Here is a 23,322-nt window from a genome sequence, read left to right as displayed (position 1 = left end):
AGACCGCAAAGCACTCATACAGGTAAAAGAGGCCATGTATACCTTAATATTTTTCATTTTTCCATTTGGATCAAGTAAATGAAAACAGACAGGACCTTACCACCCAGTCCCAGAGGTGCTTAGACAATTTAACACTCAAAGGTTAATTCACATTCCAAAGCGTTTACAGAGAAAAGGTGTCCTAGTTAACAAAACCTATTCAACGGATAACTTTGCCATTCACCTTCCGGTTTGTGAAACTGGGATGACACAGAGGGCACATTTCTTGTTTTTATTTCAACATTTAAAATATTCACAGATGCAGTATTATATTCATCGACATCTCCATGGAAGATGTACCAAACAAAGCAGACAGGTATTCCACAAGTACAGAATTACATATTTGTTAACCATGTGAATGTTTACCACTAGAGTTTATCTAGAAAAACACCACTTTAAAAAAGAAAAAAAAGCAAAAAGTGTTTTGAGTGTTTCTCTGAATTTCCATAAAAAGTGAGTTGCAAATAATTTCAGGAGACATCCTAAGTATTAGCACTTTTAAATTTCAGAATTTCATAGTACTCTTCTAATATACCCCCATCAGGAACACGTAATAATCAATACTCAGTTCTTTCACTTTTCCCCTCAATAGCCAAGCCAGGATGTACCCTTTTTTCCTGTCTTTCTTCCTAAACACATTATGTAGAATAGGCTGATCATCACAGCATTTTGACTGGCTAATGAGGTAGGAGCATTCTTCTTTCAAAAGAAGTTCTTAGGCATTTATGAAGCAAACAAGAACAAAATTATAAGAGTTTTTTTCTAGTGGTTGTTCTTTAAATAAAATGCCAAGAGCCCTGGAAATTGGTCAGATGCTACTTGTAGTTTAAAAAGACACAGAGGAAAAATTCATTAGAGAGGGCCTGCTACTGCACACATTCAAGGGCTGATGTGAATTCAATTAATTTTGGCATTACTAGGTAAGAAACCATTGCCTCAAAATGCCATACTTTCTTCCTGGAAGAAATCTTATCAAGAAGGTAAAGCTGAAACAGAAAACATTACCCTATCTTTTCTTTCCAACACAAGTTATTTTCTCTTCTTTTAACACAGTTCTCATCCCTTTCACACAAGATTGATAATTTCTGTATATTATATATTCAGTAATATATCAAAATGAATTTACCAAGAACCTTACCAAAAATCTGCAGAGAAACACTCCTTAGATGAAAGTGTTAATGACAATGTTAAACAGCTAGAAAATGCCTAGGTAACAGATTTCAGCACCATCTCTGTACTAGCAGATTGTTTCAAAATGCATGTACCTCCTAATTTCACATAAACCTAGGAAAGCTACCCATTATTCCCTTTTCATTTATACCAAAATCAGAGTTATATGTTCTAACTACCCTTTCTGTATATATAAGGAATTTACAAATCTACCCAATTCAGTTACTATGTTCCCAAATGAGGGGGAAGTTTTCAAACAAGTATGATTTGTCTAAAATACATATTCTGAACACTTTGGTACCTATTATGTGATATAGGCTAAAATATCAGAAAGGAGGATTTATTTCCTCAATTAATGTACATATTAGGGTTACTGCTTAAAAACATTTCTAAAAAAAATCTTTTAAATGTCAAAGAAACACAGCTGCCAGAAAAAAAACTAGTAACTCCATGTGGCCTGGCAGATGGTTTTGAAATAAGTCCTTGACAATTCTACTATAAAATGTTTTAGACATAGTAATCAAACTTGGTATTATAGTACAACTCTCTGATCTGGCAGTAACCATTTGTGATTTGCTACCAAATGTCAGAAACAATTTTTCACATCTTTAAACTTTTCTTTTTAACTGTTCTATCTAGAACTATGTCCTGTCAATGTGATTAAAATATCAGTATGTCATCATCTAGAGTGAAGAAAATTCCTTCCTCTTCACTGCTGCCTTAATCTGTTACAGTTCCTTTACATTCTAAGGCACACCATGCCCTACTTATTGCTACAAAACCCCTGAAATCTGTGCCTCAGCCTATTTCTGCTTCATCATTATGGCTCAATGAAAATCAATTCAGAGTGCCTGCTAAAACTTAGTAACATTAAGTCTAGAATGCCATTGTCCAGTAGATAAACTGCAAAAGAACCAAGTCTACTGAAGCAAAGGCCAAAAATCACAAATATGTGCTCAATATGCTCTTTCCCCTAAAAACTGACATTTACTATGACAGTTAAGCTCAGTGATATCTCTGGCTGTCCATAATCCATACTCAATGTTATAAAATAAAATGTTAGGCCAGTAAGATTTCATAATTTCTATTAAATCCTAGTCTAATGTAACAATATCTGATTTTATAGACATCATCCCATGGTGAGTATGTATAATAAGTGAAAGCAAATCAGACACCTAAGTTATTATTTTCTGCAGACTAAGCAATAAGATAACAACTACACAGAATACTACAGGTTATGACATACATTTACTTGCTCAGAGTTTTCAAACAAGCCATGTTGTTTATCAAACTATATCTCCTAATACTTAACACAGTAGAATTAGTAATTGTAGTTCTCATATATTTTACTTACAAGTACCTTATTGAGATAACTAACATTTTGACAGTTTCAGACTTTCCAAATTAGCACAACATATTCAAGAGAAAGAGCAAAGGCAAAATGAAAATTGAACATGACAAGATAGTTATTAGAAAGAAACAAAAGTGAAGAAAAAAGGGGAAAGTGAAATATCACTGGGGTCGGGGGGAAAAAAAAATCAAACAAGTCTAGACATCTGATTAGAACAGATCAACTATGAATTTCACAAATCACAAGTTTATAAATTCAATGCAAAGCAAACCCTTTTGAATGGAAAGGCTGAGCTGAAACTAAAAGGTAGATAAACTGTTATTTTTGGCCTTAAACAGTACCAACTCTTCTGATCAAAGAAGGCCACAACAGTTAAGATTGTATTACTTGATTTTATTTTACACTAGGTGGTGGACACAAAAGCAAGCCTCCTTAATAAAACTGACAATCAGCTTCACTCAGAACATTTTTAATAATGCACATTTAAAAAAAAGTATTCATCTTACAAATTGTTCTGCAATCCAAATATACAACAGCTTGGAAAACAATGTTTAGAAAACAAAAGCCAATGTAAAAAGACAGATTAAAACAACTAGAACAGTACAGGTTTTATATGGCTCTGATTTTACAGTTTTCTTACTGCATCATCAATGTCAGAAATCTGTTCCTTCAGCTGGCTCCACTGTTCAGGATTTAAAGATATACCTAAAAAAATGTTTAAAAATCAAAAGTTAAAAAAATCTACTTAAGCTCTTCTGAGGATTTTCTACTTCCAACTAAAACACTGTTTTATCAAAATTGCCATTTCAAATGGCACAATGGCACACTAAGAATCAAACCTCTTACATTTATTTGTCATATTCATCACAATTACCTTTGTAGGTCCATACTTCTATCCAGTTTTACTTTCAACACCACATCCTACATAATGCCTATTATACCCAGTGAGAACAAATAATGATTTGAAGATTTGGCTCACAAATGCTTACAAACTAGCAGGCTACGTGGCCAAGCTTATATTTGGTTTGTGACACCCCATTTCTACAACCAGCTGTTTCCAACATTTGCTCACAATTTCCACAGGAATTCAGCATGAATGACTTTCTGCTTTCTTCCAGAAGCACTCATTTCACTCTGGAAAAATCCCTGAGACAAGGCCCATGAACTTTTTAAACCATGCACACTGGGTTAAGAGTGCACTCTGGAGTCATGCTGCCAAGGTTCAAATACCAGCCTCACTGTCACTAACTCCATTAAACCTGTTTCCTCACCTGTACAAAGATGCTTAAAACGCAAATAGCTGTTGTGAAAAATTAGCCAAAGTGAATAAAATGTCAGCATATCACCTGACAAACATTTAAAAATTAGCTAATGACATGTTATTCCTATTTAAGATGAAAAACTATGAACAGAAAGTACTTTGTACTTTAAACTTCTAGTGTTCTATTCCTTGACACATACAAAGAAAGAAACTAGAAATGGAAGAATTAATAAATTTCTCAAAAAACTGCTAGGAGGCAGTGGAACTGAGAAGGAAGAGGAGAATGTATTGGGACAACACTGAGGAAGGATTAATCAATCACTTTAGTAAATGTTTACAGTAACAAGAAATTTGCCATTGGCTACACTGGGGCAATTTGAATGATCAACCCAAAAGTGGCCTAAAGAAGAAAAGGGTGTGAAAACAAAGGTTTTAAGTTTAATAAAGTCAAAATTCAATGAGGCAAACATGGTGCTTTTCAAAATGGCATGTGGGCAAACTAGAAAAAAATAAGCAGGCATTTTTCATTAGCTAAGGATCAACCTAAAGCAGCTAACCAGCCAAATATAAGGATTTGTATTGATACACAAATATTCTCTTGCTATTTCGTGAAAGGAAGTGTGCTTTTGTGATGATGCCATGCTTGGGACTGGATGAAGCACAAATGGAGGACATTTGTGCTTTAGGATATCACCCTAAAGAATATCCTTTGGAGATGAATCAGAAGTCAACACTGTGGATCAGGATTTTCCATTCCTGCTGTTATACTTTCCCAATGTCCCCACTCTAGTTCGGAACTGAGGTAATCTTCTTAAAGATACATTCAAATTAACAATAAAGTGGCAGCCAACTGAAGTGATATTAGGGGTATTACTGGGGGAGGAGGAGGTATTTCAACAGCTATATTTAAGACATCGCATAAAGTAAGTTAAATGTCACGTCCAAAAAGGCTATAGAAGACAAAGAGAATCAACGTGAGAATCTTTCAGGACCTATTCACTGCCCACATTATTCCGATTTCAAATAAAGTCCAAACAATTTCAAGCTTACATAATCCCAATATTAGGACCAAATTTACGAAATTAAACCTTACCTTTTCTTCCTGGTTTCATTTCACCTTCTGGATCCATCCAGTATTCTCTGATATCAATTAAGACCTTCCCTTTAAAGTCCCGAACACTAACATACCTCATTTTCCCAATCTACAAAAGGAAAAAAAACATAAAACAGCTGTTCAACAATGATATCCATATTTATATTCTCACTTGCTGCACACTCACTCTACTTCTAAACACAAAAATAATTACAGTTCTCAATATCAACACTACATCAAAGGAGCTATCACTGTTAAAAAAGAAATCCTTCTAAGAAGATGAAATAAAGTACATGTCACATTTACAATCATTTTTACATTAAATGTGGGACACACATTAATGAAGTTACTTGGCTTTAAAAGAGAAGGAAATACTGTCACACGGTACAACATGCATGAACCTTGAGATCTTATGCTAAGTGAAATAAGCCCATCACCAAAAGCTTCATCCTGGATGATTCCATTTAATATGAGCTACCTGGAGCAGTCACGCCATATAGAAAGTAGAATGGTGGTTACCAGCGGCTAGGGATAGGGAGGGGAGAAGGCAATGACACCCCACTCCAGTACTCTTGCCTGGACAATCCCATGAACAGAGGAGCCTGGGGGGCTGCAGTCCATGGGGTCGCTGAGAGTCGGACATGACTGAGCGGCTTCACTTTCACTTTTCACTTTCATGCATTGGAGAAGGAAATGGCAACCCACTCCAGCGTTCTTGCCTGGAGAATCCCAGGGACGGGGGAGCCTGGTGGGCTGCCATCTATGGGGTCACACAGAGTTGGACACGACAAGCGACACGCAGCAGCAGCAGGGATAGGGAGAAAGGGGGAGTTGTTATGTAATAGTTTTACAAGATGAAAAAGCTCTGGAAATGTGTTTCACAACAAATGTGAAAATATTTAACATCACTGTATGCTTAAAAATGGGGAAGATGGTTAAGTTTTATGTTAAGTATTTTTTTTTACAATAAAAATCATGAGAAAGCAAAATCTAGTACAAACTACAACCGTAGGAATCGAGAGACTCGCCCAGCTACACTGGTTTAGCAACCATTCTGAATATAATCCAGAGTTCCAGTCAATGTGAACAAGAGAGCTTCTTCTTTTAGACATTCATTTCAAATGACATTTTAATACACTCTTACAGTCTCAAACTGAGAATTTAGAACTTTTCATAGAAAACTATTTTTCAAAAATCTTCTATTGCTGCCTAACTACCAATGGCACAGGGAAGGAAAAGGTTTTACTCAACAGTGACTACAAGCACTTTCCAACATATCTTATGCTGCTGTAATGTACTGTCTAGCACGTAAGCTAAGAAATTACACTTTCTAATCAAAACCTCTACTATCTCTACCTATCTCTTACCCATTTTAAACCTATTCTTCACTCTTACTAACTTAAAATACTAGCTATGATTTTGTGCTTAAGACACATCAAAAAGTTCCTTTCCTTACAAATCTGGGTCCTTTCATTATTAATCCCTTTTATCGGGATTGTGCTAACACAAGTACACATTTACAGCTTTCATCTTGCCTGTGATGCTCTCAAGCTGCTTTTTCTTATCTCAGGTATTATTCATTTTGCTTTAGTTTTTCATTCTCAAATAAGTTTCTTGTCCAGTTGGTGTGACCCCTACTTTCAGGGTATGTCTCATGCTTTGTGGAGAAAATACAGTCCATTAAGTATGGATAAATGCCTTAAATCTCTTACCCACATCATTATGAATTCATAAGTTCTATACCTTTTGCATCCCATTTCTTCCATATATAGCTGACCCTTGGAACAACTCAGGGGGGTTAATCCAAGCATAAATTATAGCCAGGCCCTCCACATCTGAGGATTAAACCAACAACAAATCATGAAGTATTTAGTATTGAAAACTATCCATGTATAACTGGACCCAGGGAGTTCAAATCTGCACTGTATTGTACATTCTTTCCCTTTCTGCTGGTTTCGTATCTACCATTTCCAAACATGTTCCGTCTTCCCTTTCTAAAGTTACCAGTGATCTTACTGTCAGTATTAATGGCTTATTTTTTACAGTCCTCTTTGTATCCCTAGTGTCTGTCATATTGGGCTCCCAGCAAACTGTTTTAACGGATGAATTTAAATAAGACCAAAATAATTATCACAGTGAAACTCCCAATAGTGATTTATAATATTGACTTAAATGAATATGTGAAGTTATCTTAGGCACCTACAGCACTGATGTGAACACCATTTCATTCTGGTTTTGTGGTAAGCCCATGTGACAGATGAATAGATATAATTAAATTATACTAAAAACCTCCAAAATTAATACTGATTAGGCAAGTCAACTCTGCATTCAGTGTGGGCTTGAGCAGTAGAAGAGACTGCAAGTGGTGAAATCTGACCTTGAAAAACTACAAGCCATTACTTAAGGAAAAAGTGATGAGGAAACAGACAAAGGAAAGGAGAAAGATACAATACTGATCAAGGATTCAAGGATACAGATTCAAGGATAGGCTGAACAGATGGAGCAAATACTGAAAAGGACTTGAAACGCCAGTAAGAGAATTCTGAAGCCTTTATATAGGTCTTTGGAATAAGAACCAAAAAAAGAAAGAAAAACAAAGGAGAATACCACCACCTTTTCTTCAAATCTTCCTTTTATTCCTGAGAAATCTGATATAGAAAACGGTTACAACTTAAAAATCTCACTAGGAAAAAAAGTTAAAGATCAAGACCAAAAGCAATCTGTTTTTAAAAAAAGACAATATAAGTATATGAATGGCATTTTACCAGTCTTAAATTAATAATAATACTCAGTTATTTTATGTAACCAGCATGGCACAATACAGTTAACACTACACATTGTCGGTAGCTACGTTAACTCCTACCTCGATCACTAGAAGCTTCTCACAAGCGTCCTCACCCACAATTTCAGTGCCGCGCATAATTGTTTTTGTTTGCCAAAGACGAACTTAAAGAGATCTTTTCTTCCTCCCAAACATGGCTGACCATCACATATTTAAACCTTTATGATTTTACAATTTGAAGTCCCTAAACATTTTTCAAATAATTTGTGATTGTAATAAATAATTTAAAGTAGAGAAAAAGTATAGATCAATAAACTGATACTAAAATTTGGCAAAAATGCTTCAGAGAACACCAGCACCAAAGAACTGTGGGGGTGAAAAGGAAAAGAAAGCCTGATGACGCAGAATGATGCCGCTCCACCGACATCTGAAACTTACTGTAACCAAAACTCACTGTGCATTTTGTGTACGCTCCCTTAATCTATCCAGCATTCACTTTAACACAAACCTCCAAATGAAGATGGACCCTACAGAAAACTGCACTGTGTTTATTCCATAACTTTTCATTCTCCCAGTCCAAAGCAGCAAATCCACAGCACACACATTCATCCCAGAGCTTAAGTGATAGACACTAGAGAGAAAAGAGAGCACACCTTGCCCTTGACATCAGGAATAAACCAAGGTGTCTGCTCTCACCACTTCTTTTCAATACTGTTCTGGAAATAATAGCAATAAAGCAAGAAAAAGGATGATATAAAAGCAGACAAAATCATCAACAGAGAAAATTCTAACACATCATTAAAAATATATATTTCACATTTATAAAATATAGAATGTTATAATTTACATATATTATGTAATATTATATATATTTTTAGCAACGAATGACTAGAAAATGATGTTAGGAAACAATACATTTGAGATAGAATCAAAACACACAAAATGCTTTGAAATAAATTTGACAGAAGATATACCAGAAAAATTACAAAACAGAAATTCAAAAAGATCTAAATTAATGGAGAAAGATACCAATATGATCAAGTTGCAGATTTTTTCCAAACTGTTCTTCAGCTTTCCCGATCCCAATCAAAATCCCAGTAGACTTTATAAAAACTGACGAACTGATTATAAAATGTGTATGTAAATACAAAATACATAGAATAGCAAAAATAATTCTGAAGGTGAAAAACAAACAATGTTAAAGGACTTACGCTACCTGACTGCAAAACTCACCATAAAAGTACAGTAATTAAGACAGTGTGGTACTGAAGTAAAGACAGGCATACAGATCAATGGAATACAAGAGTTTAGAAATAGATATTTTATATATTTACTGATTTTCTTTATAAATATCCAAGGTGAGTCAACAGGAAAAGAACAGTCTTTTCAACAAACGGTAATAGAACAACTAGATTATCTGTACAGGGGTGAAAAATGAGTCTCAACAAGTACCTCACACTACACACAGAGAAAACTAATTCTACTAGTCAGTTTTCTAATGAGCAGACCTATTCTATTAGTGACCTATTTCTAATTAGTGACCTATTCTCAAAAGATGAGTATTTAGTTTTGTTTTTTTTTAATCTTGTCTTATGGCTACTCCAAACAATTTTAATTTAGATTTTAGATTTGTCTTTGGTAAAGTGTACCTGATAACCTGGATCCTTAAAGATTCTAGCAATCTCTAACAAAGTTCCACTCTGGAAGCTATTTTCTAGGCATTTTCTTGGCAAATGAAAAACATAGAAAACATACAGTACTATTTTTAAAATTAAATAAAACTTATTACAAATTTACAAAATACAATGAGTAACTGATTTTCCTTTTAAAAACCCCATCCTGCACCTTTCTAATATATTATCAAACCATTATTACTAATAAAGTCCTCATTTTATGTAACGAATGTACTCACTCTAACATGCTTTGGATTCAAATTAAAAGTCAGTATTAACCACCAAAATATTTTTCTACGGCCAAAATACCATTTCAAGGAAAAAGCTCTAATGGCAGTGAAATTAAATGTTGTATTATCTCTTCAATCAATCCTAAAGGAAATCAACCCTGAATATTCACTGGAAGGACTGGTGCTGAAGCTCCAATACTTTTGCCACCTGATGCGAAGAGCTGACTCATTGGAAAAGACCCTGATGCTGAGAAAGATTGAGGGCAGGAGGAGAAGGGGACGACAGAGGATGAGATGGTTGGATGGCATCAACTCAATGGACATGAGTCTGAACAAGCTGCAGGAGATGACAGGACAGGGAAGCCCGGTGTGCTGCATTCCATGGGGTCACAAAGAATCAGACTCAACCTAGCAACTGAACAATAACAATTCTCTTAGAATGCCTACACAGACTACTTTCACAGACTAGATCTTGAAAAGTCACTCTGAAAATAAGGCCTGTGTCCCTCCCAGAGGCACTTTCAAAAGAATGAGGAGTCTATAAATAGCCTTTCAGGCTTGGGATCCTTTCAAATGAAGGTTTAAGAACTGAACTCACTTCTTTTTGGTGAGATAACCTCCCCATAATAAAAGAACTAGTTTCCCCAGCCTGCTCTAATATAATAAAATCTCTAAATGTGGGTCCTGGTTTATCTGTACAAATAAGGGTAAGGTAGACAAGATAAAATCCACTAAGAGGCTACAGAGGCTCTATTATTATCCAAGTACAAGTAGGCACATAGCAAACAGAACTGATCAGAGAAAAGCCCAAGATAGTTGCAAGTAAATACTTGAAAGAAGTCTGTATCCTTAGTATAAACATTAAGTTGAAATATTCCAAAGTATTCCTTCATTCTATACAGGGGGAAAGGCTATGAAAGGAAGTAATACTCTCTTGCAGATTTTACATTTCATTCTGCCCCTTAAAATAGCTTTCAAGTGCACGTAGGAGAAAGTTCAGCTCCTAAAACTGGCTTCCCAATAGGAAAGCCCTACAAGAGCTGACCCTTCACCTTCTTTACGAACTAGACCTCCTACCTACACTCTCAGCCAACCTTCCTGCACAATCCAAGCTCCTTCCCACTTCAAGGCATCTGCACAATGCCCTCTACTTTGAAAATGCTTTCCTCTCCCCCACACTTGGCACAGCTGGCTGCTCCTTTATGTCGTAAACTTCAAATGTCACTTCCTCAGGAAAGATTCTGAGCATTTTCTCACTCATAATCATCTGCACTTTAACTTAGCCCTTATCACAGTTTTAATCATAGTCTACTCAAATAAATGAGGGTCCTTTCATAATTCTTCCTTAAAAACAGCAATTTACGTTCTCTATCAAATTAGTCTACTCCTAGTACCTCTAAAATATACAAAAGTCTGAAGACTAAAGCCCATAAGTAAATAATCTGCACTTTGTCATTTTTTACATAATTTTTAATTTTAAAATGTATGTATTTAAAATGTACAACTTGATTCAATATTCAGACACTCAGAGTGAAAAAAACTACTAATATATTCAAGCTAACACATTACCATTTTTTGCATGACTGGTACATCTGAAAATCCACTTGCTGCTGCTGCTGCTAAGTTGCTTCAGTCGTGTCCGACTCTGTGCAACCCCATAGAGGCTCCCCCGTCCCTGGGATTCTCCAGGCAAGAACACTGGAGTGGGTTGCCATTTCCTTCTCCAATGCATGAGGGTAAAAAGTGAAAGTGAAGATACTCAGTCGTGTCCAACTCTTAGCGACCCCATGGACTGCAGCCTACCAGGCTCCTCCATCTATGGGATTTTCCAGGCAAGAGAACTAGAGTGAAAATCTACTTAGTACAGTTCAAATGTTCAATACAGTGTTAAGTACAGTTATCATGTGTCTTATTTCTTAATCCAGACATATAACAAGGCAAAACTGAATAAAAACATTCAATTTCTAGTTTCCCATTCTCACCTTAATACTGGTACTCTGTCTTTCAAGGACATCACTAACTTTTCAAAAGGGTGCACACACACACAAGTCTCGCTTTCTAATAAAAGCATGTCTGCATTCTCATCTTGTCCAACCTTCTGGCTTCAACTAATACTAACGTCTCCTTCTTATCTTTTTTATGTTCCCACAAAGCACTTACTCTTTTCTTGTCCCCATTACCACACTCTTCTTACTTTTTTTCACCTTCTCTTACCTATATCCTCTTTTTCCTTCCATCCTAAGTTATCACAAGACATGTACTCAATCTACCTCCTCTTCCCTCTCTGGTTTATGCTTACTTCAGTGGAAGGCTTCAGTCAACTGCACTAATGTTTCCCACATGAACATTTCCCAACTAAATCCTCCAGGTGCAAAAGGAAAAACACTTTACCACACTTATAATCAAGTCACAAAGGCCAAACTTAACCACCTTTGCCATTTATCAGTGAAACCATCTCTACTGTCTCAAATTTGAAACCAGTCTTCACTGACTGCTTCATTCCTCCAGTCCACTCTTCCTCACTAGCTCTCTTAATCATCTATTCCATCCGCTGGGAAAACCATCTAAGCCCTTATCACCTCACATCAATTTATCATCACTGCCTCTCCCATAAATCCTTCTTGTACCACGATGCCAATAACAAGTCTCCCTAAAACAAGATAAGAAACCCAAGGGAAAAAGCTGTGTCAGTAATTTCATCAAAGCCCTCTAATGTATTTCCCTCACTACTCAACCTTATTTCTAACCCCCCACCCCACCCAATATATAAACAGAAGGCTCATTTTCTCATTTACCTTTTCTGTTATCAAGCCAAAATTAGGCAGGTCATATTGCAGTCTCCCCTCTAGTAGTATCCTATTCACACTGCACAGCCCAATGCTAGACCTACTTCCTCCAATATTCTCTATAAATGTGCAGTTTTCAATCTTTCTTCTTTTGATTCCTCTAACTTTTAAACTCCCTTTGTTTTAAATACAGCAAAACCACAGAACTCTAGATCGTAACAAAAATCTAGCATATAAACTGCTTTCATTTCTACCAACTTCTTATATTTCAAGGACTATCCTTAGTCAAGAGAATAATATCCAGAAGAGATTAGTAGGCATTATCAGATGAGGTACTTTTCATATTCTTCAGATCAAGCTGGGTAACACTTCTGGATTAAGGAAATACCAGTTTTACCTGAAACATATTATCATCTCTGCTGCTGCTGCTCTGCTTGGAGGATGACAGTGCTCTGGAAGTTTCACCAGTTTTTTGCTTCTTTACAGGTTTTTCGGGAGCAACTTGCTTTTTCCTCTTTAGCTTGAAAGAAAAGCAAAAATATGGTCAAAATTTGCATAAGAACAAAATACATTTCAGGTTCAAAAGACTGCATTACTTTTTAAGACTTAAGAGGATCAAAAGATTACATTTATTAATAAAAAATCATAAATATATACACAGGCAAGTTTTAAGTTTTCCCTGACAACAGAACTATGAAACTAACATACCACTGTTATCTAGTACAATGTTTTCAAGCTTTTGGGTTTCCTGGGAAACCAAGATACTTCAGGCATTAGAGTGGTATTCACCAGACCAACAGTTATAGATTGGGATCCCACATAAAATTTCTCTGTGAGAAAAAAAAGACTGAGGGGGGCTACTGTTGCTTTTAAATACACTTAAAACTTTTGGAAACCACAAGTCTACTAGTCAGTTATTTTTTACAAAGAAAAACATACTAATTAGAAAGACAACAACCAATTTATGATTATTTATGCCTGCCTATTCCAAAAGGGACTTGGACTTCCCTGATGGTTTAGTGGTTAAGACTCTGTGATCCCACTGCAGGGGGCCAGGGTTCAATCCCTAGTCAGGGAACTAGATCCATCCCACATGCCACAACTAAAAAAAAAGAAAAAAAATTCTGCATGTCGCAGGAAGACAGAAAATCCCAAGTGCCACAACTAAGACCCAGTGCAGCCAAATATATAAAATACTTTAAAAAAAAAAAAAAAAAGATGAGAAAACCAAAAGGGACTTAAATTGGTTCAGGGAGTTTATGAGTAGGGAAAACTAAGAAAGCTATTTTGTACTGGAGACAAGAGGTCAACAACTCATCACAAAACTTCCGCATCACAAAAAAATCACTTTAGACAGCAATGTGTTAGACTAGCATTCAAAATCAAAACGTTTTAAAAGCAGCATTACTATAAAAGCTTTTATATAGACTCATTCTCAAAAAGACCTAACAGTCCATGAAAATCAGTAGAGTTCCCAATTCAAACAGTAGAGGGCAGTCATGTTCCTTGAAGTGAAGTGAAGTGAAAGTGGCTCAGTCGTGTCCAAGTCTTTGGGACCCCATGGACTATGCAGTTCATGGAATTCTCCAGGCCAGAATACTGGAGTGGGTAGCTGTTCCCTTCTCCAGGGTTCTTCCCAACCCAGGGATCGAACCCAGGTCTCCCACATTGCAGGAGGATTCTTTACCAGCTGAGCAACCCCCTGGTTCCCCAAGCCCAACAACACTGGAGTGGGTAGCCTATCCCTTTGCCAGCTCGTGGATCTTCCCCACCCAGGTGGATTTTCCCGACCCAGGGAATGCAGGGGTCTCCTGCACTGCAGGCAGATTCTTTACCAACTGAGCTATCAGGGAAGCTTCTTAGTTCCTTAGTGGAAGGTATAAATTATTACTGTTTTACCAAATTATATGATACTAGGCAAAATAAAATGTATATATTTATGTACACAAACTTAAAGAGTGGATTCATCTAATGGAAGTACTTGCAGGATTAATAGTACTATTTAGGTCAAATAGCAAAAATTAGCTCACTAAGCAATTACTCTTTTTATCAGTTCTGTATAGTCCCTGTAGACTGGTACATTCCCTGCATGTAAAAGCTCAATAAAGAATCTGTTAAATGAATGTATTCAAATGATATACTGTGTGCAAATTAAAAACTAAAAGACATTTCCTTCTCAAATATAGCTTTGCATGCTCTTTGAAGCTTTTTTCAATCTTCCAAGCAAAATTATGATATGTATTTCAAGATCCTCATAGAAGCTCTTTTTTAACTAACACTATTAACTGAGCTCAGAGACACAACTAAGTAGCTACTAGGAGATAAAGGACAGTTCTGTGTGGAAGAAGCCCTCACTACAGTGTGAGATCTTCAGTTAAGCAGAATGCACAGTTAAGCTTGGAGCACAATTATCATCTAATGCAGAAAAAGCCTTTTCTATCAAAATGGGTAATTTCATGCTAGCTTTGCTGAGTGCTGATTTAACTAAAAGGAGAGGATCAGAGTAAATAACATTCTAATTTAAAACGTACCAAGCCAAATTTTATGTAATCTTCAGAGGCTAAGAAGACTATCAAACTGATTTCTGTTTTCAAAAAGTTCATATAATATGGCTCAACTACTACACAGAATGGGATTCCCAGGTAGAAAATCTGCCTGCTAATGCAGGAGACTCAGTTTTGATTCCAGGGTAGAGACAATCCCCTGGAGGAAGAAATGGCAACCCACTCCAGTATTTTTGCTTAGAAATCCCACGGACAGAGGAGCCTGGCGAGCTACAGTCCATGGGGTTGCAAAGAGTCAGACATGACTTAGAATGCACAAGCACTATAAAGAATACCTACAGTTTAAGAAGTCTACTAAGCAATAGCTAACAGTGGCTTTGGCCTAAACTTAGTGCTATTCCCCCAGGGTCTGAGGTAGAGGTTGTAAGGCTCCTAAAAAGTCTCAACAGGAAACTTGCTGAAGTAAGAAAACTTGCTCAAGTCTGACTTCAGGGTGTGGCCTACTTGTATATTGTATACCACAAGCATCTAGGCATTTCAGTCAAGTAGGTCAGGGGCCACCTGCGCTTTCAGAAACATCCATCCAAGCTCTCATTTTAAGGTTCTGAGACGGCTGAATTAAGTATCACAAAAATGAGCTGGTGTAGTAACAGTCACCTTTTTGTCAACTTCACTGTCAGAATCGCTACCGGAAGAGCTTGAAGAAACAAGTTCCTTTGACTTAGGCATTCTGAAAGAAAAATACATTATGTAAATAATTCATAAACTTTTTCATTACCTTCAACTTAACTCTACCCCGAAGATTCAAGAAGTTCCACAGTCCATTCTACCATTGTGGGCCACTGGAATTGTTACACTGAGCACAATGCTATAGAAGTTATGCTCTTAATCTAAAGCTCTTCCATGTTGAAAATGACATGCAGAGGGAAGAGTTCTAAACCCAGCAAAGAACTAAATGTCATACACATCTCATACTCCTACATCTCTTTCTTTCTCAAAGTCAGTGGGTCTTTTTATACTTCATTTTAGCAGGGTTAGATGCTTATGGAGAGGAGTTAGATGTTTACAGACAGAGTACATTGCAAAGAGACAGCTGACAGCAATCACTGTCAAACCAGGAAGAAATATGAACAATTCTCAGTATTGCTTTTTATTTCCCACCAATGAGACTTACAATTATTCATTGTAGAAATTAATCCCAATGTACACATAGCATGGTGGACAACTGTACTATACAGCTGTCTGTATCTAATTAGTTTTATCATTATAGTCATACTTTTCATGTTCTGTATAGGTTCTTAATTTTTTCATTTTGACCGTTCCAATCAAAAGAGCAAGTTCTGATTCAAAGTTATACATAATTAACGTTCACTTACATTTCACACTGGTTTTCTACTCTGAAATATAACTAAAATGTGAAGAACCTGCTTACGGGAGGGGTGAATCCTTGCCTCCCATTCCTACCATGACCCTAGTTCCCTAGATTCTGGAGATCCCCCCAGAGGTACACAGGCTAGTGCCTTCCCTGTGGAGTTTACAGAGTGCCTGAACCTAAAGCAGAGTCTTGTGCCTCTGTGTTTCCCAAATTTCAAGGAATTTCATGCTCTACCTCTTTTCAAAGCACTTGTAATACCAAGTGGTAAAACTCCATGTATTTTCATAGCAAGTATCTTTCGCTCCCTGCATCTCCAATTCAGAAGAGACTGAGCCCTATTAATTTCTATATGCCCTCAAGGGCCCAATATACACAAGAGACACTGTACATGTTTGCTGAATAAAAGAGAAAAATAAAGACTTCAAACAACCATAAATAATTCAGCTGTGGACTAAACTTGCATAGCAATGGCATTCAATGTGTCTCACGAGAGGAGGTCAAGGTAAAAGAAATGGGCCATCCCTACTCTAGCCACTAAATTCAAAAAGCTCAAACCATGCTCCACCCAGCCATGTTGATTTTAACTGGCAATTTCTTGATAACAAGAAGAGTAAATTCAGAGGGGAGCCAGCAACATTTACAACCACATTTTATACATTAATCCAGTTACTGCTCCACTTTACAGCCTAATCTCCAAAATCAATGTAGTTGTTTCTGTATGCTAGCTGCTAATAATGCCAAGAAGCTTTTTTTTTAAGGTAATTAAATTGAACATAACCTATTTTTCACTTTGAAACGGTCAAGCATAACTACACCATCTGCTCATTAAAGGCGCCCGGGGTGGCTAAGATCATTTCAAAGAACCACCTCGTGTTTAACCCAAATAAGTCCCTCCGTCATGAAAACCAGATAATGGTAACTAAACTACTCTTTGAACTACTAACAAAATATATTTTCACTTTTACTTAATGAGCCTTTACTGTTCGGGAGCGGGGAGTGGGGACGGCGTGGCTCGTAATTCAGGCAAAGTAATACTGAATTACGAGTAATACTCGTGCGGAATATACAGAAAAAGCAAAAAACAGCTTAAAAAAAAAAAAAGGAAATCTTCGATTTTTAATAAAGGCCTGGGGGAAGAAGGATTAGAAAATAAGAGGTAAAGATAAACTAGAACTAAAGGGCACGAGAATTCGGCACCACACGAGGGTGGTAAGCACCCAAACGGGGGAAGCGGGTCCCGGGATGCCAACAAGCCGCCCGAACCCCGGGACCAGCGATGGCTGGGGCGGTGGGAGACAGGTTGGTCGGAGGGGGCGTAGGAGGCGGCGAAATGCAGAGGAGACGGAGTGGAAAGAGGAGGGACTTGCACCAAGCGCCATTTTCTTCCCTCGAAGAACTCACTCCCCCCAACACACCAGCCGTTCACTCCTCCACCCTCGGACTCCCCCGCCGCACCCCCGGCCTCCTCCGACCCGGTCCGCTCCCTCCCGCCCCTAGAGCGTCCCAGCTCCGGGGAGCCAGGATGAGGACCCCAGAGACGCAGGCCCCGCACGCGCCCCCGCCCGGGACCGGGCCGCTGCTGCATTGTCCCGGGGGTGCCCCGGGCCCCTTCCCGAGGCTCCTCGGCCCCGCCCGGCCGCACCCGCCGCCCGAGATCGCCTCACCCGCTACCCCGGGGCCGTTCCCGGGAGCCAGCTTCAGGCGCCAAGGGGCCTGAAACGCGTGGGGCTCGTAGTTGGGGACGGAGAAGGGGGTCCGGGGAGGCCGAGCAAGGGAAGGGGGAGATCAGGCAGCGCCGCCATTTCCTGCGGCCGTGGCCGACAAGGAACCCGGGCGTCAGGCGGAGAGTGGCCGAGCTGGGAAGGTAGGGGTCGGCCGAGCGGTGCTTCGACTGGTAGGGGTGGGGGCGGGGTCCCGTGCACTCACGCTCCGCTCCAGTAGCCGAAGTGCCTCCTGCTCTCTCACTAGCGACTGACAGAGAAACGGAAGTGACGGCAGCAGAGAGACGCCGGCCCCGCCCCGCTGAGACTACGCACACGCTATGGGGCGTGGCTTCCTCGCCAAAAACCGACACCGAAACCCTTTCCAGGGCCTTAAAGGGCCCGCCCCTCATCCTGAACTGAAACCGGGAAAGATGCAGCGAGGGTTGGATTTGACTGTGAGTGAAAGAGGGAATGACTAGCAACGATGGTTTTTCCAGTAGTCATATATAGATGTGAGAGTTGGACTATAAAGAAAGCTGAGCACTGAAGAATCGACGCTTTTGAACTGTGGTGTTGGAGAAGACTCTTGAGAGTCCCTTGGACTGTAAGGAGATCGGACCAGTCTATCCTTAAGGAAATCAGTCCTGAATATTCATTGGAAGGACTGATGCTGAAACTGAAACTCCAATACTTTGGCCACCAGATGCGAAGAACTGACTCATTTGAAAAAACCCTGATGCTGGGAAAGATTGAAGGCTGGAGAAGAAGGGGACGACAGAGTATGAGATGGTTGGATGGCATCGCCGACTCAATGGACATGAGTTTGAGTAAACTCAGAAGTTGGTGATGGACAGGGAGGCCTGGCGTGCTGCAGTCCATGGGGTCGCAAAGAGTCCGACATGACTGAGCGACTGAACTGATGAGCACCGTGCTTTGCACTTGCTCCATTAATGTTTCTTGTGTTAAAGTGAAATGTCTGAAAAAAGATCTGAAAAAGAACACTTCTGGCCTGTTTTCCAAGAAATGATCCTTGCCTGCTACCCCTTACTCTGGTATTTGATCCTGGCTGGTAGAATTCAAAGGAAGGAAGCCACAGTCATAACGTTTAATTCCAGAAAGTGCAAAAAAGTCTTCCCAGAAGTCCTTACCGCACACCCACACACTTATTCCTAAACTGAAGTTCTGGGAACTCCCTGGAAGTCCAGTGGTTAGGACTTGGCACTTGCACTGCCAGATGCCTGAAGTTCAATCCCTGGTCAGGGAACTAAGATCCTGCAAGTTGTGGGGCAAAAAAAAAAAAAAATGTACCTAAAGTTCTGCAAATGTGAGCTCACAGAAGCCAAGAGATATCCATGCTATAAGCAGGAATATGACTCATACAGTCTTTGAATCTATATTTAATGAATGCCTACTATAGCCAAGAATACATATTCAACACACATTTATCAAGCAACCACTATGTTCCAGGCACTGCAGTGAGGCACTTCACATATAACACTCGTCCTAATAAGCACTTTCCAGTGTAGAAATGATTGTTCTCTCCATTTTATAAAGAAACCAAGGGTTTACAAGGTTAAATAAGTTCTGCTGTAGGTGATACAGAGAATGAGTCATGATTCAAACCCTGGATGCTGCAGACTGAGGGAGACATCAAACGCTCTAGCCCACTTCTATGCATGCAACATCAGGCTACATGACTACTTCTTAAAAATGAAATACTTGCTGTCTAGTTCCTTTTATGCAAAGCACAAAAAAAGCAAAAATAATCCATAGCGATCTAGGTCAGGTTAGCCTCAGGGGACTATCACTTGGAGTGAGTATGAAGGAATCTGCTGGGATGCTGAATATATCTTGGTCTGGGTGGTAGTTAGATAGGCATTGTTCAATTGCTAAGTCATGTCCGTCTCTGTGACCCCACGGACTGCAGCACTCCGGGCTTCCTTGTCCTTCACTGTCTCCTGGAGTTTGTTCAAACTCATGTCCATTGAGTCGCTGATGCTATCCATTTCATCCTCTGCTGCCCTCTTCTCCTCTTGCCTTCAATCTTTCCCAGCATCAGGGTCTTTTCCAATGAGTCGGCTCTTCGCATCAGGTGGCCAAAGTATTGGAACTTCAACTTCAGCATCAGTGCTTCCAGTGAACTTTCAGGGTTGATTTCCTTTAGGATTGACTGTTTTGATCTACTTTCTGTCCAAAGGACTCTCAAGTCTTCTCCAGCACCACAGTTCAAAAGCATCAGTTCTTCAGCTCTCAGCCTTTTTTATGGTCCAACTCTCACATGCGTACGTGATCACTGGAAAAACCATAGCTTTGATTATACAGACTTTTGTTGGCAAAGTGATGTATCTGCTATTTAATATGCTGTCTAGGTTTACCATAGCTTTTCTTCCTAGGAGCAAGCATCTAATTTCATGGCTGCAGTCACCGTCCACAGTGATTTGGGAGCCCAAAAAAATAAAGTCTGCCTCTGTTTCCACTTTTTTCCCATTTATTTGCCATGAAGTGATGGGACTGCATGTCATGCTGTTCGGTTTTTTGAATGTTGATTTCTTTTTTTTAAGAAACTCATTGAACACATTTTTATTGAGCACCTACTATGTACACCAGACACTGACCCAGATGCTGGTGGTACAAATACAGCAGAAGAGAAAACAGACAAAAACCTCACCCCTTACAGAGCTCCTGAAGCTTACATTCCTGTGAAATTAAGGCAAGAAAACTACTCCATGGAGAAACGGACAAGTTATGAGCCAAAAAACAGTTCCTCTGAGGAGTTACAAAGTGGATCCCTATTCTTGAAGTCAGAAAGAAACAATGAAATCCCTACGGGGTCACTCAAAAAGATAGGGCCCCTGCTGAGCTCCCTGACCCAAGTCTGAGAAAGTAAGGGCTCACATTCTCCCCTTTACTACAATCTAAGGGTGGAGGTCAATGCACCGTGCTCTCTAGGAGGTCCACAAGGCCATGTAAGAGTCTTATCTCCAAACCAGAAGAAAGCAATAGTCGTGCAAATTTGTTTCAATCAAGACAAGAGTCTCTCAAATATGAAATTCAGTGAAGATGAACAAAACTGCAAGTAATAAAAAAACAAAAAGAACCATGAAACAAAAATTGTTTACAGCATAATAATTGAGAACATAGAAGAGATTTTTGCCTAAGAAAATATTTAATCCTTAGCCCAAAAGTAATAAAATAGAAAATTACTATGAACTAGGGTGGCAATTTTAAATACACTCAGATAATTTTGATTTTAAATGTTCTGCTTTTCTAAAGTAAGACAGACTTGAAAGTATTTAGACAAACTTGGTTTTCTGAAATGGTTTAAGGTACAAGCCATTTCTTGATTGTCTCCTAATGATTTATTTAGTACTGTCTGGGCTCCTGCGTCCTCATTGTTTAATCAGGCCCCAGCCTCTTAATATTCCACCAAGCCTGGACTGGTTTGGACCCAGACGTGGAACAGAGTGACTCTTTTGATGTTTACATGTATCTGTGTGTATCCATTCCAAAGTTAAGTGTACGTGGTTTAGAATAACTTATTTTATAAGCACTCCACTTGGGAGACACACTGAGATTTAATGAAAGCCATATTCTCCTAGATAATGATGGTCCGTGTCAGTGTCTCACCTGAAAGGGAAATGTGGAAGCTCAGGGTTCATATGTTGGTTGTTCTGGTTTTCATTTGCTCGACTGTACCTGTAATCATATTATTCAGAAACCTAAAGTGCAGACGCATCTTGCTCCTAATGTGTCGTGTTGAATCCTACCTAACCCCTTTCCGCAGCTCCCCACTATGACTGCGTTCAAAAATACTTCTCTGTCTCCCCGCTGAGATGCTTGCAATTTAGTGCCTCTTCATAAGCAGTGGTTCTACTGCTTGATTGTAAATTGCAGTTGTATTCCTAATGAGTAAAGGAACCAGTGGTATAACACTGTGAGGATTTCCTGCTCCTTACCTGGTTTTGCTTCCAGCTGTGTGAACATTTGGTTCTTGCTATATTGTATAGCAATAGCTTTCCAAACTAAAGATTTGTGACTAATTTTTTTGGTATGGGTGATGCTGGATTCAGCATTTGAAATGTTATTCTACTTTTACAGTAAAACCTCGTTGATTCCTCCTGGAATTGAAGATAATGGCTTAAAGTTGAAGGGTTTGCTAAAGCAAATTAATTGTACGTAAGGAAGCCTGATGGGTCTGAACTACTTAAATGCTCTTTAAAAATCACCCTTTTCCCACTTGATATGCGTAGTTTCTAATCACTCTCGTCAATTATATTAAAATACCTTCCATAAGGATCTTTATGTGGCCACACCTTTATTTAGATACACTGAATTTGCTCTTTATACCTGATAGATATACACACATATTTAATCGAGGATTTAAATTTTTTTCATTTATGAACATTTTTCACCTAATCAAACTTGCCTTGCCATAATGAATTTTTAATTAATGATGTTTTATTGTAGCTTATTTTTCTCTCAGTGCATCTTGCTGAGTCTGAGTCTTGCTGTAGTCTGTTTCCATTTTGGTTTTCAAATTGTTTCTTTCATTTACAGTCTCTTAAAGCCAATGAGCCCCGTTCTGTTTTGTGACGGCACAAAGGCTTCTAGGAAATTTGTACAAGGAATGTTGAGTTTTAAGCCAGCTTTTTCACTCTCCTCTTTCACCTTCATCAAGAGATAGGCATATATAGGTGTAATGCATCCATGCATGCATGCTAAGTCGCTTCAGTCATGTCCCACTCTGCAACCCCATGGACGGTAGCCTGCCAGGCTCCTCTGTCCATGCAATTCTTCCAGCAAGAATACTGGAGTGGTTTGCCATGCCCTCCTCCAGGGGAATCTTCCCAACCCAGGAATCAAACCTGCGTCTCTTCTGTCTCTTGCATTGGCAGAGGGGTTCTTTACCACTAGCGCCACCTGGGAAGCCCATTCAGATGTAAAATTTCACTTGATACTTACAATATATAAGATAAACTTCAATGAGAAAAATGAAAAAGTCAAAAATAAAAATATGAAAATTAAACTGTAAAAAGATGAAACTCACTCAGGAACCACTGTTCCAGCATGGTAGCTTGCGAGCCTGGAGTTTACACAACCAAAGGTAGTTAGAGAAGCACCCTTACTGACTGTGACCAGCCAACTAGAGTTCCCTTGGGGCCAGCAGTGCCCTGGGGCTTTGTAGGAGGTGTTTGATTGGACTGAGCTTATGTAGTGGGGTAACTAGAAGATCACTGGGTGGCCTGGGCGCTGAGAACTATGGATATGGTTCTCTCTGGCTATGGAAGGACAGAGTCCAGGAAACTGGGGGGAGTCATTTGACTCACGGTATCTGCTCCCTCCCCTCCAAGACGG

The 23,322-nt window shown here is 38.9% G+C and overlaps 1 protein-coding gene across 1 annotated transcript; it reads right to left on the bottom strand.

Annotated features, from left to right (window-relative positions):
* Window positions 1–257: 257 nt before the first annotated feature.
* SUB1 (SUB1 regulator of transcription) lies at window positions 258–18,288 on the bottom strand. Its single transcript, XM_040262286.1, has 5 exons — window positions 18,191–18,288; window positions 15,547–15,619; window positions 12,783–12,905; window positions 4,915–5,023; window positions 258–3,265 (listed from the first exon to the last, which is right to left on the bottom strand). The coding sequence occupies exons 2-5, from the start codon at window positions 15,616–15,618 to the stop codon at window positions 3,186–3,188; spliced, it is 384 nt and encodes a 127-aa protein (XP_040118220.1). The 5' UTR covers window position 15,619; window positions 18,191–18,288; the 3' UTR covers window positions 258–3,185.
* Window positions 18,289–23,322: the final 5,034 nt, after the last annotated feature.

Source organism: Oryx dammah, unplaced genomic scaffold (assembly GCF_014754425.2).
Source record: "Oryx dammah isolate SB20612 unplaced genomic scaffold, SCBI_Odam_1.1 HiC_scaffold_20, whole genome shotgun sequence".
Taxonomy (NCBI): domain Eukaryota; kingdom Metazoa; phylum Chordata; class Mammalia; order Artiodactyla; family Bovidae; genus Oryx; species Oryx dammah.
Note: the sequence above shows the minus strand (reverse complement) of the source record. Positions and strands in the feature narration are given on the sequence as shown.

Coding starts and splice junctions, on each gene's coding strand:
- SUB1 (XM_040262286.1), bottom strand. CDS start 15,618: ATGCCTAAGTCAAAGGAACTTGTTTCTTCAAGCTCTTCCGGTAGCGAT. Junction 12,906..15,546: donor ACAGTGAAGTTGACAAAAAG/GTGACTGTTACT, acceptor TTTTCTTTCAAG/CTAAAGAGGAAAAAGCAAGT. Junction 5,024..12,782: donor GAGATGATAATATGTTTCAG/GTAAAACTGGTA, acceptor TTCCTTTTGTAG/ATTGGGAAAATGAGGTATGT.